Below are 18360 nucleotides of genomic sequence, written 5' to 3' on the forward strand. Positions count from 1 at the left end.
AGGTTAAGTGGATTGGCCATGCTAAATTGCCCCTTAGTGTCTAAAGATGAGTAGGTTAGGGGGATTAGTGGGATAAATATGTGAGGTTAGAGGGGTAGGGCCTGGATAAAATACTCTGTCGGAGAGTCAGTGCAGACACGGTAGGTTGAAGGCCCCCTTCTGCACTGCAGGGATTCTATGTTAGGCAACATCCTTGTCTTGCATGTTCTCTTCAAACATTCTTGTTCTGATCAGGATTTCCTTGTTATTTATTTGCACAGGTCTTAACAAATATTCCCTAGTCAAGACTTTCGACAGTGACAGGCTGTTGCAACCGAAGACAGAAGAAGTGGAAATCCGTGCCATAAACCTAGCTACTTCAGACCAGGCAGATTATATTCGTTTCCTATCAGCTCAAGAAAAGACCAAATGTTTGCCTCAGAGTTGCACTTTTACCAGGTAAGCTAGTGACAGGGTGGTTCAGATCTCGAAAATGCATGCAACTTCTAAAAGGGCTTCCGGCACTTGTAAACTCACACTTGCACCTCATTGGCTCAAATATCTTTCTCACAGAAAGGCAACAAATTACTGTTGAGTAAATAGTAAATATTTGATTTATTCTTGTCACATGTATTAGTATACAGTGAAAAGTATTGTATCTTGTGCACGATACAGACAAAGCATACCGTACATAGAGAAGGAAATGAGGGAGTGCAGAATGTGGTGTTACAGTCATAGCGAGGGTGTAGAGAAAAATCAACTTAATGCGAGGTAGGTCCACTCGACAGTCTGATGGCAGCAGGGAAGAAGCTGTTCTTGAGTCGGTTGGTACGTGATCTCAGACTTTTGTATCTTTTTCCTGATGGAAGAAGGTGGAAGAGAGAATGTCTGGGGTGTGGGTCATCCTTAATTATGTTGGTTGCTTTGCCGAGGCAGCGGGAAGTGTAGACAGAGTCAATGGATGGGAGGCTGGTTTGCGTGATGGATTGGGCTACATTCACAACATTTTGTAGTTCCTTGCGGTCTTGGGCAGAGCAGGAGCCATACCAAGCTGTGATACAACCAGAAAGAATGCTTTCTATGGTGCATCTGTAAAAGTTGGTGAGAGTCGTAGCAGACATGCCAAATTTCATTAGTCTTCTGAGAAAGTAGAGGCATTGGTGGGCTTTCTTAACTATTGTTATGTATTCTAATAACTCCAGGAGTCAGCGATAAAAGGAATGGTGCTTTATTGCACAAAATAAAGTAAAGCAAAACCACAAGCCTGTGGTGAACACAAAAAGATCCAAACTGGGACCATACAATAATGGACCCACTCAGGGGCCTGCTTTATAAAGGGCTCGGTATATGAGCTCCACCTGGTAAGATAATTACCAATCACCAGGGAACTCATATTCAACAAGTCCTACAGGGAGGTCAATCAGCGATTCCCCTTGCAAGTCTTGGGGTGATCACACCCTTCCCCCTCCACCGAGTCCGAGGGCTCTCCCTCGCTCTTTGGGTGCCTGGGCCGTCTTTGTCTTTTGGCCTGTGGTCTTCTTCCCATTTAATGCTCTGCCTGATGATGTGGAGTATACCGTATTGGTGGATGCCTCTTTCTGGATAGCCATCAAAGTGGTTCTTTCTCTGGTTGAGATTCCGCTGCTTCTGTTTCCATTTCAGAGGCGGAATCTCATAGGCTGTCTTGAGCCTCCCATTGGTTGAGTTCCTTTGTAGTTCCTCAGTGTACTTGGGTTCCCAGATGGCATGCTTGATGTGCTAGTTGCTTCTGTTGACAGCTCCTGAGATAGTCAACAAAGAACAAAGAACAATACAGCACAGGAACAGGCCCTTCGGCCCTCCAAGCCCGTGCCGCTCTCTGGTCCAAACTAGACCATTCTTTTATATCCTTCCATTCCCACTCCGTTCATATCCGCTATCTAGATAAGTCTTAAACGTTCCCAGTGTGTCCGCCTCTACCACCTTGCCTGGCTGCGCATTCCAGGCCCCCACCACCCTCTGTGTAAAATATGTCCTTCTGATATCTGTGTTAAACCTCCCCCCCTTCACCTTGAACCTATGACCCCTTGTGAACGTCACCACCGACCTGGGGAAAAGCTTCCCACCGTTCACCCTATCTATGCCTTTCATAATTTTATACACCTCTATTAAGTCTCCCCTCATCCTCCGTCTTTCCAGGGAGAACAACCCCAGTTTACCCAATCTCTCCTCATAACCAAGCCCCTCCATACCAGGCAACATCCTGGTAAACCTCCTCTGTACTCTCTCCAAAGCCTCCATGTCCTTCTGGTAGTGTGGCGACCAGAACTGGACGCAGTATTCCAAATGCGGCCGAACCAACGTTCTATACATCTGCAACATCAGACCCCAACTTTTATACTCTATGCCCGTCTTGTCTCCACCCACATTGTCTGTACATTTAAGACCTGGCTGGCTGTAGAGATTTGCATTCTAATCAGTATTCTGTAATTTGATTTCTGTGTCTGTGCCCTGTTTGAGAACAGAGACCACTCCATCTGACGAAGGAGCATTGCTCCGAAAGCTAATGGTATTTGCTACCAAATAAACCTGTTGGACTTTAACCTGGTGTTGTGAGACTTCTTACTGTGCTTACCCCAGTCCAATGCCGGCATCTCCACATCATCCGTCCTATAAAGGCAAGCATGCCATATGCCTTCTTCATCACCTTCTCCACCTGTGACGTCACCTTCAAGGATCTGTGGACTTGCACACCCAGGTCCCTCTGCGTATCTACACCCTTTATGGTTCTGCCATTTATCGTATAGCTCCTCCCTACATTATTTCTACCAAAATGCATCACTTCGCATTTATCAGGATTGAACTCCATCTGCCACCTCTCCGCCCAATTTTCCAGCCTATCTATATCCTTCTGTAGCTTCTGACAATGCTCCTCACTATCTGCAAGTCCTGCCAATTTTGTGTCGTCCGCAAACTTACTGATCACCCCAGTTACACCTTCTTCCAGATCGTTTATATAAATCACAAACAGCAGAGGTCCCAATACAGAGCCCTGCGGAACACCACTAGTCACAGGCCTCCAGCCGGAAAAAGACCCTTCCACTACCACCCTCTGTCTTCTGTGAATAAGCCAGTTCTCCACCCACCTAGCCACCGCCCCCTTTATCCCATGAGATCCAACCTTTTTCACCAGCCTACCATGAGGGACTTTGTCAAACGCTTTACTAAAGTCCATATAGTCTAAAGTCTACATGTTTCCTTAGGATCTTGTCCCCCAACCTTAACCGTATAGGACACTGGACCTGCTCTTGCAAGAATTGTTCTTGGTGTCCATGGGGTGTTGTCTCCAAAGTTTTGCACTTGGACTGTGTCTCCTGGCAAAAAGAAAACTCCGCTTTTAGTGCATCATGGCTCCTTTATTGGGCTTCTTGCTTTTCTTGAATCCTCTCACTTAAGTTCGGGAAGGTAGGGCTTAGCCTGGTCCATAGGTGTCTGCCCATTGGTAACTCTGCTGGGGCTAATCTTGTTGTGTGAAGTCGTCCTGTCAAAAAGGAAACGTGCCAGTTTTGTACCTACAGACCCCCCCGGTCTGTTTTTCCATTCCATTTTTGAAAACTTGGACTGCTCGCTCTGCTAATCCGTACGATGATGGATGATACGGAGCCATGCGGACATGTCTTACTCCATTTGTTTTCATGAATGTCCCAAATATTCCAATGGTAGATGGGGTTCCATTCCATGTCTGTCTCAAAGACTTCTGAGATCCCATGGGGACTAAAAGATTGCCTAAGTCTCTATCGTTTTATGTGATGTGCTGGGTGTCATCCGGTGCTCATCCATACACTTAGTGCGGGCGTCGATTCGTAACAAGAACATTGAGCCCATAAATGGTCCTGTGAAATCCACATGCGCCTGAACCCATGGTCTTCCTGGCCATTCCCGAGGTGCAGAGAAGCTTCTGGTGGGGGTCTTCTGGTTCTCTTGGCACATTCTGCATGTTTTTACCATCTTCTCTCTGTCCCCATTTATGCCGGGCCACCAGATGTAGCTTCTCGCTAACATCTTCAATTTTGATATCCCTATATGACCATTATGAAGTTCTTGAAGGATAGGCCTTTGGATGGGGCATGGGATAACCATCCGGGCTCCCCATAGGATAATGCTGTCTTCAATTAATTCCAGGTACTTTGTCGCATACGGCTTTAAGCTTTGTGCCGGAAATTCTTGTATTCCTCCTTTTAATATTACGTGGTTTCATTTTGCCAATGCAGGATCATTCTGAGTCCAACTCTTAATTTGTTTGGCCAAAATTGGTAAGGTATCCATAAAATTTTAGGCCATTGCAACTTTGTCCATTTTCGGTGGTGAAGGTAAACTTGTGAGCAAAGATAGACAGCTCAGGGCATCTGCATCTGCGATTTGTGTCCCTGCTGTATGTTCCAGGGAGCACTCAAAGTGATTACCAAGAGAACCCACCATTATATTCGAGCTGACGCATTGCGGGTGGGGAACTGTTTGGTGTTTAGAAAAAGGCCCAGAGGTTTGTGGCCTCTTATGATGGTAAAGTGTCGACCATACACATACTGATGGAATTTCTTCACTGCGAAGATCATTGCCAAACTATCCTTCTCGGTCTGTGCGCACCTTCTTTCTGCATCGGCTAACACCCGTGAGGCGTACGCATTCAAGCGCTCCATCCCAGTGCTCCATCGATGTGACAGTATTCCATAAGGAGAGGCGTCACATGTTCTAACCAATGGCCTTTCCGGGTTGAAATGGGCCAATATGTATTTTAACTGTGCCTCCATGGGCAGAATGGTGGTACCGTGGTTAGCACCGCTGCCTCACAGCACCAGGAACCTGGGCTCAATTCTGGTGACTGTGTAGAGTTTGCACATTCTCCCCATGTCTGCGTGGGATTCCTCCGGGTGCTCTGGTTTCCTCCCACATTCCAAAGATATGCAGGTTAGGTTGATTGGCCATGCTAAATTGCTCCTTAGTGTCAGGGGTACTAGCAGGTAAATATATGGGGATAGGGTTTGGGTGGGATTGTTGTTGGTGCAGATTTGATGGGCTGAATGGCCTCCTTCTGCACTGTAGGGATTCTATGATTGTAATTGATGTTTGACCCTCACAAAAGCATCATCCTGTGGTTCTTGCAATGTCTACTACTTATGCTTTTTTAGCAGCGTACGTAGGGGTGCCAAGTTTGGAATTAACTTTCCATAATAATTTACGAAGCCGAGAAACATTTTTAATTCTGTCGTATTCCTTGGTGTTGGAGCCTCTTTTATGACTTGTACAATCCCTTGTGCGTGTTTACCGTCATGTTTTCTGATGATGCTTCTAATTCTAACCGGAGGTACACCTGACTCATATCCAACTTTGTGAAGATCTGGTCTCCGGATAATTTTTCATAGAGATCCTCTATTCACAGCATCAGATATTAGGCCAAAAGAGATACTCTGTTCACTGTCATTTTATAATCACCACAGAGGGGGATTGTGTTGTCTGGCTTTAACACTGGAACTACCGTTGTGGCCCACTCGGAGGATTGCACAAGTTGAATAATGCCCAGCTCTTCTAATTGCGTCAACTCGGTCTCTACTTTAGCCCTTAGCGCGTATGGAACTGCTCTTGACTTAGAAAATCTCAGTTGAGCATCTGGTTCGACGTAAACTTTTGCCCTGGCTCCTTTTATCTTTCCAAGGCCTGGCTGGAAGCCTTGTAGATACTTTCCTATTACCTCATATAAGCTTCCAGTGCCCATCCAAGCAGATATTTTATAAACAGTCCCTTTCCAAAAGACTGGGTCCTAGTCCTTGTACTACTATCAACGGGAGCCAGATTGTTCGTTACCCATACTTGACTGGGGTTACAGTGGACCCGATTGTGCATAATGGTTCTCCACTGTAAGTTGCCAATCTTGCCTTACTGTTTCTCAACTTGAGTGATAAGATACTCAGTCGTAATCTTCTAAATTCCTGCTGGCCTACAGTGGATACTGCTGCACCCATGTCCACCTCCATGTTCCATGGGTGTCCATTCACTTGGAGCTGGATCGATAATGGGGCCACCTTTGCTGTGGTGATATAATTCAATTAATCTAGTTCCTCTTCTTCAGCCTGAAATGTTCTGCTTTGGGTGGCTTCGCCCTTCGATCTAGGCGCTGCAACCTCGGCTTGATCAGTAACTTTGCTTTGGGGTGGGCTTGCTGGTTACATGAGCAGTGTTGTTGTGCTGGCCACTCCCTAAATTGTGGGACTCCCTCACCCAGTGCCGGGAATTCCTGGTCTCCTTGTTTGCTCATTTTTCCTCGTCCAAGACTGGGCATCACGAGTATGTTTAACTGGGGACCTGGGCCAGCAGTAGGAAGCTCGGCCCAGCCTAGAGCCCAAGGACATTGTTATCTATGGGTGTTTGCAGCTCTTGGGCTCCTTTCTCTGCATTTTTGTGAGGTAAGGCTAGCGCTATGGCTTTTTTTAAACCTAGGGTCTGGTTCTGTCAAAAGCCTTCCTTGGGTTGCTAGATCATTTCTGCCACATACTTAACAGTCTCTCAGCATTTCAGGTAATGCTGAGCCATACTCGTAATACTCCGCCAGTTTTCTTAGTCGTGTCAGGAATTCTGTCACTGATTGCCCTGCAAATCTAGTAGCTGTATTGAACTTGTATCATTGCAAGATCATGGAAGGTTTAGGATCGTAATGATTTGCCACCATTCCCTAACTCAAAGGTCTTGGAATCCGGTGTTGCCAGATACATCAGACTTTTTATAATACTGAGAGTTACAGCCCCACACACGGTTATTGGGATGTCCTTTTGCCAGTTATCACCTTCTATTCTGTTATCCCAGAAGCACCTCATTCTCTCAGCATATTGTGGCCAGTCCTCAACACTCGCAATTTCCCGAAAAACAGCATTACAAATCTTCACAATACAGGCTTACTGGAATCGAATGAACAGGGTTACTGAAATGTTACTTTTACCACATCACCAGTAAAATAACTCCAGGAGTTGGCTGTAAAGGAATGGTGCTTTGTTGCACAAAATATCGCAAAGCAAAACCACAAGCCTGTGGTGAACACAAACAGCTCCCAACCGGAGCAGTGTAATAATGGATCCACTCAGGGGCCTGCTTTATAAAGGGCTGGGTATAGGGGTTCCACCTGGTCAGGTAATTACCAATCATCAGGGAGCTTGTTTTTCTACGAGTCCTACAGGAAGTTCTACATGCAAGTCTGGGGAATCACAGTAATGAGCAATTAAAATGGGGAGGATTCAGCCAGGGCAAAAGAAGCAATGGCAGCCTGAGAAAAATCCTTTTTCACACAGTGAGTGGTTACCATCTGGAATGCACTGTCTGAGAGTGAGGTGGAGACAGATTCACACAGCGAGTGGTTAGGATCTGGAATGAGTGTGGTGAAAGCAGGTTCAATTGAGGTATTCGAGTGAATTGGATTATTATATGAAAAGGAAAAAGTTACAAGAGAAGTGGCACTAGGTGCGTGGCTCATTCAGAGAGAGCCAGAGTAGATGTGATGGGCCAAATGGCCTCCGCTGTGCTGTAAGAAGTCTGCAAACACAAACCAATCAGTTAAATTGCTCAAAATGCATTCTTCAAAAGCAGTTTCTACCATTTGGTCAGGTGCAAAAAACTAAATTTCTAATTTACAAACAGAACATTCAAATGCCCTGCAGCCTCATGTAGCTATAAACTTTGCTCGCTCATTTTCCATACAACAGCCAATTGTGATTTAGTAAATTTCATTTTGATTATAATATAACCTGCCCACATGTTGTGTGTTTGGAAGTGGGTTGTGGTGTCCCGTAGCACTCAGATCTAGGTTTCCATGCACCCCCACCACGCCCCTCTCCTGCCTTACTCATTCCATCTTTGAAAACCTCCAAAAGCTAAAGAGATTGTGTGACCGTGACAACAGGCACAAGTGGAACGGCAAGAAGGCAAGGCAAAACAGAGCTTTTCACCAAGGGCAAGGAGGTTTGGCTCGGAACTACTCCACAGAGGAGAAATGGGTTCCTGCCTCCATCCTTGCATAGACTGAACCCATCTCTCACACTGTCCAGACCAGAGATGACACTATCTGCAGAAGACATGCAGACCAGTTACTGACAGGAAAAACAGATCCAGTAAAAAGTGGATCCTGTTGAAAATTCAGGTTCAGACTTACCTAATCAGGACTTTCCTACTAGCCCGACACCAGCGGAAGTCACCGAGGAAGTCAATACCTCACCCTCTGTTCATGCAGAGACAGCCTCTAGTCTCCACATCAAAGCTGGGTAAAAACAACCACCTGTGAGGCTAGTGGGAAGATGAAGAAGAGGTTCACCGTCAACCGTTCTAAGAGAGACGACCTCCAGACCGTCTGACTTCTTAATAGTGATTGACTTACTGACTATTGCTCACGTTGAACATGTTTTAGGGACATTTAAATTAAGGAGAAGGAAATGTTATATATTTGTATTTGCTCCTATTGGCTCATTGTGGAGCCCTGCACTAGTAATGTATGGAAATAAATTTGATGTCAAAAGATATAGAGCAGGAAACAGAGACAAGAAGCAGCCATGGAAGCGATCACGCTCCATATTAATAAAGCTTCTTTCGTTTTTAACCAAAGTCTGTCCCGTGTATCACATCTTCAATACACAGCATGTACCATCTACAAGATGCACTGCAGCAAATGACCAAGACTCTTTCAACAGCACTTCCAAACCTGAGATCACTACCACCTAGATGGACAAGAGCAGCAGATACATGGAAACACCACTATCTGCAAACTCCCCCCCGCCAAACCACTCACCATCCTGACTTGGAAATATATCGTCGTTCCTTCACTGTCGCTGTATCAAAATCCTGGAACTCCCTCCCTAACAGCACTGTGGGTGTACCTACACCACATGGACTGCAGCAGTTCAAGAATGCTCATCACTGTTAAGAAAATAGATATAGTTTTTGGTCATTTATATTTGTATTTGGGTGTATTGAGCTTTAGATTTTAGCTTTCAGTTTAAGTTTAATTTATATTTCTGCAGTTGTAGGTTAAGAAGACTTGAGTTTTAGTTTCACTTTAAAAGATGCCTGCATTCTAATGAGGTTTTATGACTCTAAAGTAGGGGAAAATTATGCTCTTGCCTAGCAACTAGGGAGCCACAAAAGCAGTTTTTAGTTCAATTGGAACAAGGTGACCCAGAATGAAAGATCAGTTCACAGGAAGTGCCAGACAGGCAGCGCTTGCAAAAGGGATAGAAAGCAAGTCCTAAACTAAAGAACAGAAAGGTCCCAAAATCAGGGAGAAAGACAGAAGGAAGACCTTCTAGTCAAAGGGAAAACACAGGAATCTGGAAAAATATCCTGTTAAGGAGGTTATGAGTGAGGAACGGAGGCTCCAAGTTAAAAGATAAGGCGACAAAGTGCAGACCTGGAATAAAGTGGGCTTGTGAGAAGCCAGAGATCCAAGGTTGGTGACTCCTTACCACGGCATCTGAAGCAGTGGTGTTCTGTTAGCATGGCTGAGAAATTGTGTGGAAGGCAAAGCTTGAATGCACGTAATGATCCAGCCTAGAAGAATGTCAGAAGGAAACCCTGGAGGTAGATTCTTGCAGACAACATCTGAGAGAAAGCGTCATTTGGGAGATGGTTCCAAGGCGTGTTCTTTGAGAGCGGAATTTGGAAATCGTCCAGTGAAAGACAGAGTTCCAGTGAGACCAGTTGGCTCACAGTGTGACAGGCATCTGGGGAGAATTGTTGAGAAATCTGGAGAAGTTGTTTGGGTGGCATCTGTCACTTCTTCTCAGAGTGTGGTGTGTCTGACCACAGGTCGCCTATCAGGTTACCTGGGCTGTGTACTTACGATGAACATTGGGGTATGAGATAGATCTTGTACCTTGTGTTATCCTTATGAATCTGAAAATACCTGTGTAAAGGTATAGTTGGAGTAAAGGAGTCATATATTATTGTTCCTTCCTTGTTTAATAATTATTTTATTCTTTTGTTAAAAGTACAACAGCTGACTCCTGTGACTCTGTCCAGTAGCTTCCTTCCACTTTTCTAAACAAAAAATAAAATTTAGGATCTATGAGTCCGGATTTCACCCTGGTATCTGACTTGTCCATTAGTAACATCAGCTGGCATCGTCACACCACCACCTTCTCAAGGGGCAATTAGGGATGGGCAATAAATGCTGGCCTAGCCAGTGACGCCCATGTCCCATGAAAGAAAAAAAATTAGACCTGTAACAGTTTAAGAAAAGATGTTTAAGCTGTGAGAGAAACAGGCTCATCTACTTTTTATAGACATCTTTATCGCCCCGAGACACTTGTTATCTTGAAAGCTGTGTGAATTTGCAGGTATTTTAAAACACAGCAATTAAATGTAACTCTATTTTAAAACCCGTTCCGTCAAGAGAGGAAAATGATGAACAGTTTTTAAATGCAGCAGCTTGACAGGGTTATAAATTCTCACTGACTTTGCTCTGTTGGTATTAATTATCAATCCTTTCATTCTATCAGGGACTTGGCTTCGTCAATTGGCAGAGAAGGCAACCTCAGCTTCCTTATGGCCAGCAAACGCGGATCTTTTGCCTATCCTGATATCAAACAGGGGTAAGTGTGAGCCTGAGTACACACTGAACATAGCGAATATAAATGCCAACGATCAGAGGTGAGAGGGATATTGTTTGAGACTATTTAAACACCAGTCCTGTGGAACTGCTCAAACTATAAATTATATGTTTGTACCTTAACAAGCACCAACATTCAGAATGTCTGTAAAATAGGGTTCCCAAGGACTGCACACAAACACAGCTTTTATAAAGCTATGATCTAGAGGTGCTGCAATGAGCCTGTACACCAGAGGAGTGCGCTGCAGAATGTTGCTGCATGGACTTACCCGTTTATCTCTCTGTGAGGCTGGTTTTAATTCTGGGACCAGGGGGCAAGGCTTTCCCCTGACAAAGTGGACAATACGCAAGAGAACTGAGCGAAGTATTGGGGGATTTCCACCGGAAGGCCAATATTTCTGAAAAATTAAAGCCTTTTGGATTCTGAGAAAGCGTGTTATAATGTGTTACAATCTCTGGAATGTAATTGTTTGAATTCCGCGAAGCACAGACAGGGCTGTGTATTCTGAACAAAGTGAAGGATGGGGCAAAATGTAGCACAGGTCTCCTATACAGAGAGAATGGAAAATGAAACTCTTGACTGCTGCAACTTGTTGCATTCCAACTCTCTCCCCACACCTGCATTCCATAGCTGGATAGGTCACTAGTCTGTTGTCAGGGACTTATAGCTTGAGGGGCGCCGCTCCATATCACGCGTGGCTGACCAGGAGTCTTTCCCACTCTTATCACCAGCCGCTGGCATGGTTAGAAGGATTTACAGGTTGATACTCAACCTGTTTGATCACATTATGAACACACATAATTTGTTGCATCTCAACCGCTAGATAATCTTTTTGACATTGAGAGCCTCACTTCTCCTTCCTCCAGAGAATTTCACTGATCTCTGGAGGATGATGTGGGTGGCTCAGTGGTTAACACTGCTGCCTCACAGCGCCAGGGACCTGGGTTCAGTTCCAGCCTCGGGTGACTGTGTGGAGTTTGCATGTTCTCCCCTCGAGAGCAGCTGCAAAGAGGAAATGCTTTGGGAGCTGAATATTTGACATTTTGATTCAGTGTCCAGAGCAGCGAGTGTTCATAGAATCCTTACAGTGCAGAAGGAGGCCATTCGGCCCATTGAGCCTGCACCGACCACAATCCCACCCAGGCCCTAACCTGTAACCCCACATATTTACGCTGCTAATTCCCCTGCAACTTAAGAGGCAATTTAGCATGGCCAATCCACCTAACCTGAACATCTTTGGAGTGTGGGAGGAAGCTGGAGCACCCGGAGGAAACCCACGCAGACACGGGGAGAATGTGCAAACTTCACCCGAGGCTGGAATTGAACCTGGGTCCCTGGCGCTGTGAGGCAGCAGTGTTAACCACTGTGCCACCGTGCCACCAATATATGTCCCTTGTAATATCCTGGCTGAAATACTGGAGGAATTGTTTCTGGTGAGGGAGTTTGAGCATCCTACAGAGACACTGCTGGTGGAAGTTCTCCAGTGACTGCAGGTGCCATTGGTCGGTGTCCCAAGTCTCAAATGTTTCAATCTCCAGACTGGAATAGATTGTTAGAGCGTGAGAAATCCTCGAGGAGAAGGGCTGTCCTTCTCAATGCACTGTGCAGGAATTAGAAAGTCAAATGATAACAGAATCAGAATAAGGTGTTGATGGGTAAGATGGGAATTGTTCAAGTCTCCGGGCCCAGTAGACTGGATAAAGATGATGTTAAGGCTGGTTCGACAGGTAGTATAAAGCTTGAGATATAGATTCATGGAACGCTAAAACAGTACACAAGGCTGCTGTAAATCCTAGCCTCATCGTTAACAATATCCCTGCTTCACACATCAGCTCCCTCTATAGTGCAAATAGCACACTAACCATCAAGTGCAAAGGTCCACCTTTAAGTGCACCAAATATATCAGGCATTTCTCAAATTTTATCCCATTCTTAGCCATTTAAGGATGATGGATTTTTCCATTGCTTTGATAGAAGAGTGTTCAGCACAAAAAGCCCAGTTTACCATTTACACTGTCATCTCAGGCGTGACATTAGACCAAATCTCCATTTGCAGAACCGATTGTAAATGCTGCAGAATGGAGTTGGAGGGATGGATGGAGGCACCAGCCAGAGGATGCGGTGTGAGGATGGATCACTCACTCACCCTATGCATTGCTGCCCCCCTCTGACACATCTCCATTCATTGTTGCCTCGCTACGGGTGGCACAGTGGTGAGCACTGTTGCCTCACAGCGCCAGGGACCCAGGCTCGATTCCCAGCTTGGGTCACTGTCTATGTGGAGTTTGCACGTTCTCCCTGTGTCGGCGTGGGTTTCTTCCGGGTGCTCCGGTTTTCTCCCAGAGTCTGAAAGATGTGCTGGTTAGGTGCATTGGCCATGCTAATTTGCTCCTTAGTGTCCCAAAATGTGTAGGTTCAGTGAATTAGTCATGGTAAGTACACGGGGTAACAGGGATAGAGCAGAGGGATGGGCCTGGCTAAGATGCTCTTTCAGAGAGGCAGTGCAGACTTGATGGACCAAATGGCCTCCTTCTGCACTGTGGGGATTCTATGGTTCAAATTGCCACCAATCTGACACAGCCCCATGCATTGCTGCCTCCTTACATATCACTGTACATTGCCATCCCTCTGACACAGCCCCATGCATTGCTGGCCTCTTTGACACCTTTGGAAATCCTCCTCAGTAACTGCCTGCCACAGTAGAATTACTTTAAAGCGCTCCCAGTTTAGGCTCATACAGATAGAATAGTCATTTGTCTCAGGTGCAGAGGAGGGGTGGGACTGATTATCAAGGACAGAAATAGGCAGAGGGACCACATTCAAAGGGGCAAATATATGCAAATTAAAAGCTGTAGATGTGTGTAATGTGGGTGTTTGGGTATGTATATAAAACCTAGATATCGATATTCACTGTGTATATATGTGCGTGTACATATAGATCATATGTATGTACATGTGGAAAGGTGCATGATGTTCTTTCCTTGATTTGTTCCCTTGTTCCGATCGTTACCTCCTCCCTTTAGGCTTCGGTTTCCTAAAGTTCAGAAGGATGAGAAACCCTGGCTGCGTTTGCCCGTTCCCTGTCCGGTCGCACTGCGGAATGCAATGCTTGGTGATGAAGTGAAAACCTGTAGGTGCAGCACGACAAAAGTTCCCAACATCACAGACCTGGAATATGACACCTTTATCCAGAAGTCAAGCACAGAGAGTCAGCAGATCATCATTGTCTGTGTGGTGACATCCCAGCAGGAGAATCTCCCGCCCTACGAGATTATGGTTCAGGAGTTGTACGAGCAGAACAGCAGAAACCGACATCAGCCGTGTTTGGAGGTAGGGTCACCTGTCATCCCTCTATCCAGGCCAGGGTTGCTGGTTGGAGGAAAAAATCCCTGAACCCAGCAGCTCGTTGTGGAAGTCTAACTCACTGTGCTTATTAAACCATGATGTGGAGATGCCGGCGTTGGACTGGGGTACACACAGTAAGGAGTCTAACAACACCAGGTTAAAGTCCAACAGGTTTATTTGGTAGCAAAATTTGGCTTTTGCTACCAAATAAACCTGTTGGACTTTAACCTGGTGTTGTTAGACTCCTTACTTATTAAACCATTACAGGGTGTTTTCTTGTGGCCTCCTGTTTGGCGAGAACAGGGCAATGGTCATCCAAAAACCATGAAAGAGAACTTTACAGCCCTCCCCCACCTTTACTTTGGCTGTCACCATTTTGTTTCCCTAACCAGGCAGCTACCTGAAGCCAGTGCATGGCTAATTTAAGCATTTAAAGCAGGGCTTTTAGGATTCAACTGGACATGGGGTTGTCAACCACCTGATTAAATGGAGGTTTCATCACATGACTTGTCCCCACGCTCCAGCCATTACTCAGCCATCCGTCCTGTGACACGCTACACCAATTGGAAAACAAGAAAACCCAGCTGGATGTTGCTTCACTGTCAGCCAGACAGCCTCGTTTCACCCCATTTAAAATTGTTTTTATATCTGGTAAAGGGAAATATTGACAAGGGCCATGCAGCCACCCCGGGGTGACTAACTCTCGCCCAGACTGTAGGAGGGAATAAACGAGGAGTCTTTGAGTCCGTGTCAGGCTTCAATAAAACGGTTTTATTTCCACATGCATGAGGGAGAATCAGCCCGGACTCAGTGAAGTCCAGTCTGTATCTAGGCAGAAGGTCAGGGGGAGTGCAACCAATTGATATCCACAAGTACTAAGATTATAACACCTAACATCTCTACATCCTAGTCTATCTATTACATGTGTACAGTATGCTTGACAATATTGACCTCCAAGGCCTGGCTCCCACACAAAAGGAGGTAGATTGGCCCATCCGGCTGTTGGATTCAAGTACGGACCGAAGATCCACCCCCTTTTCTTTTAGTTCCGTTACGTTACATATATAAGCCCACATGCCCAATCCCATATGTACATCGTATATCCCTTTAATAACCAAGTGTCCCTCTGAGTCCGTCTCTGTTTTAAGTCCCAATTCAGAGGGCGTGGTGCACCAACACCCTATATGTGGTTTCTAGCCATCCTGTGGGTGTTTTCAAAGTGTTGGATCCCTGTTGGCCCAGTCACATCCCGGGTCCTTGATCCTGATCGGGATTCCAGCTCTCCCTCTCTCTCTCTCTCTCTCTCTCGGGGCACGATAATGGTGCGGTCTGGAATATCTCTCCCCCAAACTGGTGTGATCACTTAGGTTTGATGGCTGGCGGGGTGGATTTATCTATCAGCACCAAGTAATACTTCTTATTCTGTGACTGCGGGAGCAGTCCAGAAAAGTCTGACTATAGTTGTTCCCACAGCCCCTGTGGTTGGGGTCAATGCTCCAACCTTCTCTCTGATCCTGCCCTCTCTCAATACCACTGTCTGTGAGAATGAGGAGCTGAATTTACCTTTACTGTTAACGGAACAACAGAGACACTCGTGCTGTGCGAAGGAAAAATAAATATCAAGTATGTAATAAAAAATCTAAAACCCCAATCACTGGACTATTAATGTACCAGAGGAATGTACATATTCAAACAATCGGCATAAAGTTATATCAAATACATTAGGGTATAATTTATCTAGGACACTCGTATTGTAGCAAACAAAATGTATCACAGGTGAGAGGGAAGAGGGCAAATGTTCCTCTACTGTGCACATTGCCATCATATTGAAGCTTTCTATCCCATTAAATGGATCAAATTCCACAAGGTTGGTCTACATGTTATTTTGGTAAATTAGCACAAATTAGAAAACATATACCATGACTGTGGGGTTTATCTGCCTAATGCGAGACAAAGAAGAATACATGGCAAAGCTTAAGACTGCATAAAGCTGATTCTTGGCTTCCTTGAAGTTAAAGAAACTTCATGTGATATTAGGATGTCCGAGTCAAATTATTAATTAAGGGGCACAGTGTTTTTCTTGAAAGGAATCATAGAAACATTTGATTAAACGTGACAATTTCACAATACTTTCCACAAGTCTAAACTCCACAATCTATAAAAAAGGCAAAGCTGGGCTATTCTAAAACAATGCTTTTGTAGATGTTATTTATATAAAGAAAGTGTGGTTCAAAATGATTAAGCTGCATTTGGGCCAATTCATCTCCCCACCTTCCAGCGTTTTACACTGTATTTTAAGCCTTATAGAACAATTGGAACATATCAGGCAATCTTGTGACTCAGCTGAAAAATCTGGCACAAAATCCTGCTGATGCTTCTGAATGAAATTTCTAAAAAATAATGGGAGTGATTACTGTCTCTACAAATCGTCAGTGCTGTCTTTTCCCTGTCCTCCTCGTGCGTGTGTCTTACAACTACAACTCTCATTTTGTGTTGTTCTTTTGCCCCTTGAGTTTTTTAACAGCTATCGTGACTACTCACCTTCCCCATTCTTGTTTTTTAGCTTGACCCATCCACTAGGCATTTTGCATCAGAATTGTATCCCTTCTCCCTCATCTTCTTAATTAATTTTATATTCTGATTTACTATCGAGCCCCCATTGTAGATCCCCTACACTGGAGCCTGTCTTATCATTTTCGACTATCGCAGCCATCCTTAAACTCTCTCCCTCACGGCTTTATCCTCTCACAGAATTCTCCTTCGCAGCTACTCCTCCTCGCTGTAAGCAAGACCCCTCAATCCGTCCTACACTCTCCTTTCACAAATTTTTCCTCGGCTCTCCGGAGGCCCCTAATTAGTTTTCTAATTCCCCAACTCTATACCCCGGTAACCCCCTACGATTTTATTCAAGCCCCCACACGGTCAGACTCTTCCTCTGTATAGTTCTTTTAGTACTGCAACTTATGGCTGGCCAACGACTAATGTGGAATCACTCCCCTAACTATGGGTGGTAAATTAAACCTTCTCACCCGAATTGGAGCCACATAGTCGCCGGTCATCCAGTGCAGTACCCTGCTCGCAGCGCCAATTGTAGAAGGGAATAAACAAGGAGTTTTTAAGTCCATGTCAGGCTTCAGTAAAATGGTTTTATTTCCACATGAATGAGGGAGAATCAGCCCGGACCCAGTGAAGTCTAGTCTGTATCTAGGCTGATTCTGAAGATACAAAGGCTGTACACATTACTTATACTGTTCTCTGGGGTCCAGAGTATTGCAATACAGGATATCATTGGTACAAATCGCTTGAATTAATTATAGATCACATTAGGCAGGTCTACTACACCTTCCCCATTAATCGGTTGTGTCTGGCTATCCTTGTCTGTCTGTTCTGTGATACAAAAGCGATGTGTGTGATGAATATGTTTCGATGGTGTGATAACCATCCCATCTCCCCAGTTTCTAGAAACAATGGCTTCTTTAGACTCATTATCGACCGTGCATTGTTCGCCAAGGCCTTGAAATGATCTCACCTGTAAAGTATCTGTGTTGGCAGTCTGAGATGTTAATTGGGTATGTCTGCCCGCAGTTACAGTGGACCCTGTGTTTTAACCCTTTCTTAGACATTCCTTTTCCTGCTGTTACATGCACACCCTGATTTGCCCCAATACTGGATTCTGCCCTACTACACAGATAAAGAAGGGGCATTGGTTACCCCCCTTCCAAGCTGGAGGTACATTTTCTGTAACTTTTGTAACATTAAAAATAAAAAATGAATTTAGGAGGCAGGCCATCACTGTGGACAGTGTGTGGAGAGCCCTTCTGCCAGGCCGCCCCTCCGCCAGACCGCCCCTCCGCCGGACCGTCCCTCCGCCGGACCGCCCCTCCGCCAGACCGTCCCTCCGCCGGACCGTCACTCCGCCAGACCGTCACTCCGCCGGACCGTCCCTCCGCCGGACCGTCCCTCCGCCGGACCGTCCCTCCGCCAGACCGCCCCTCCACAGGATAGTCCCTCCCTGGATTCGCTGCATTGGTGAATGTGGTCAGACGTAGGCAATGTTGAAGTTATTATGAGATCTCATAGTCATTGGATAAACATATGGATGATATTGGAATAGTGTAGGTTAAATGGGCTTTAGATTGGTTTCACTGGTCAGCGCAACATCGAGGGCCGAAGGGCCTGTACTGCACTGTAATGTTCTATCTCGGTTCGATGGTAGATTTCTAGTAAAATTGGCTTCCAAACTGGGGTTAATACACTTGTTGCAAAAGAGTTTCCTCTGCTTAAAACCTTCTTATAATCTTCCTTTCGTGGCTACAGACTGGCCTGATGTACTTCACCCATTGTGTATTTCCAAGAGGTTTTGGGTTTGTCTGTCCGTGGCAGCCTTAATTTCAATGTCTCTTCCTTAGACAGTGATG

General features: G+C 45.3%; 1 protein-coding gene across 2 annotated transcripts in view; it reads left to right on the top strand.

The window, feature by feature from the left end:
- LOC144507548 (uncharacterized protein C3orf20-like) overlaps nucleotides 1-18360 on the top strand; it is a 102369-nt gene that overhangs the window by 62938 nt on the left and 21071 nt on the right. For both annotated transcript variants that reach the window (XM_078234688.1, XM_078234689.1), the window contains 3 exons: nucleotides 261-438; nucleotides 10488-10580; nucleotides 13621-13927. In XM_078234688.1, coding sequence (XP_078090814.1) covers nucleotides 261-438; nucleotides 10488-10580; nucleotides 13621-13927 — 578 coding nt within the window. The remainder of the gene's footprint in view (nucleotides 1-260; nucleotides 439-10487; nucleotides 10581-13620; nucleotides 13928-18360) is intronic.

This window comes from Mustelus asterias, chromosome 19 (genome assembly GCF_964213995.1).
Source record: "Mustelus asterias chromosome 19, sMusAst1.hap1.1, whole genome shotgun sequence".
Classification (NCBI taxonomy): Eukaryota; Metazoa; Chordata; class Chondrichthyes; order Carcharhiniformes; family Triakidae; genus Mustelus; species Mustelus asterias.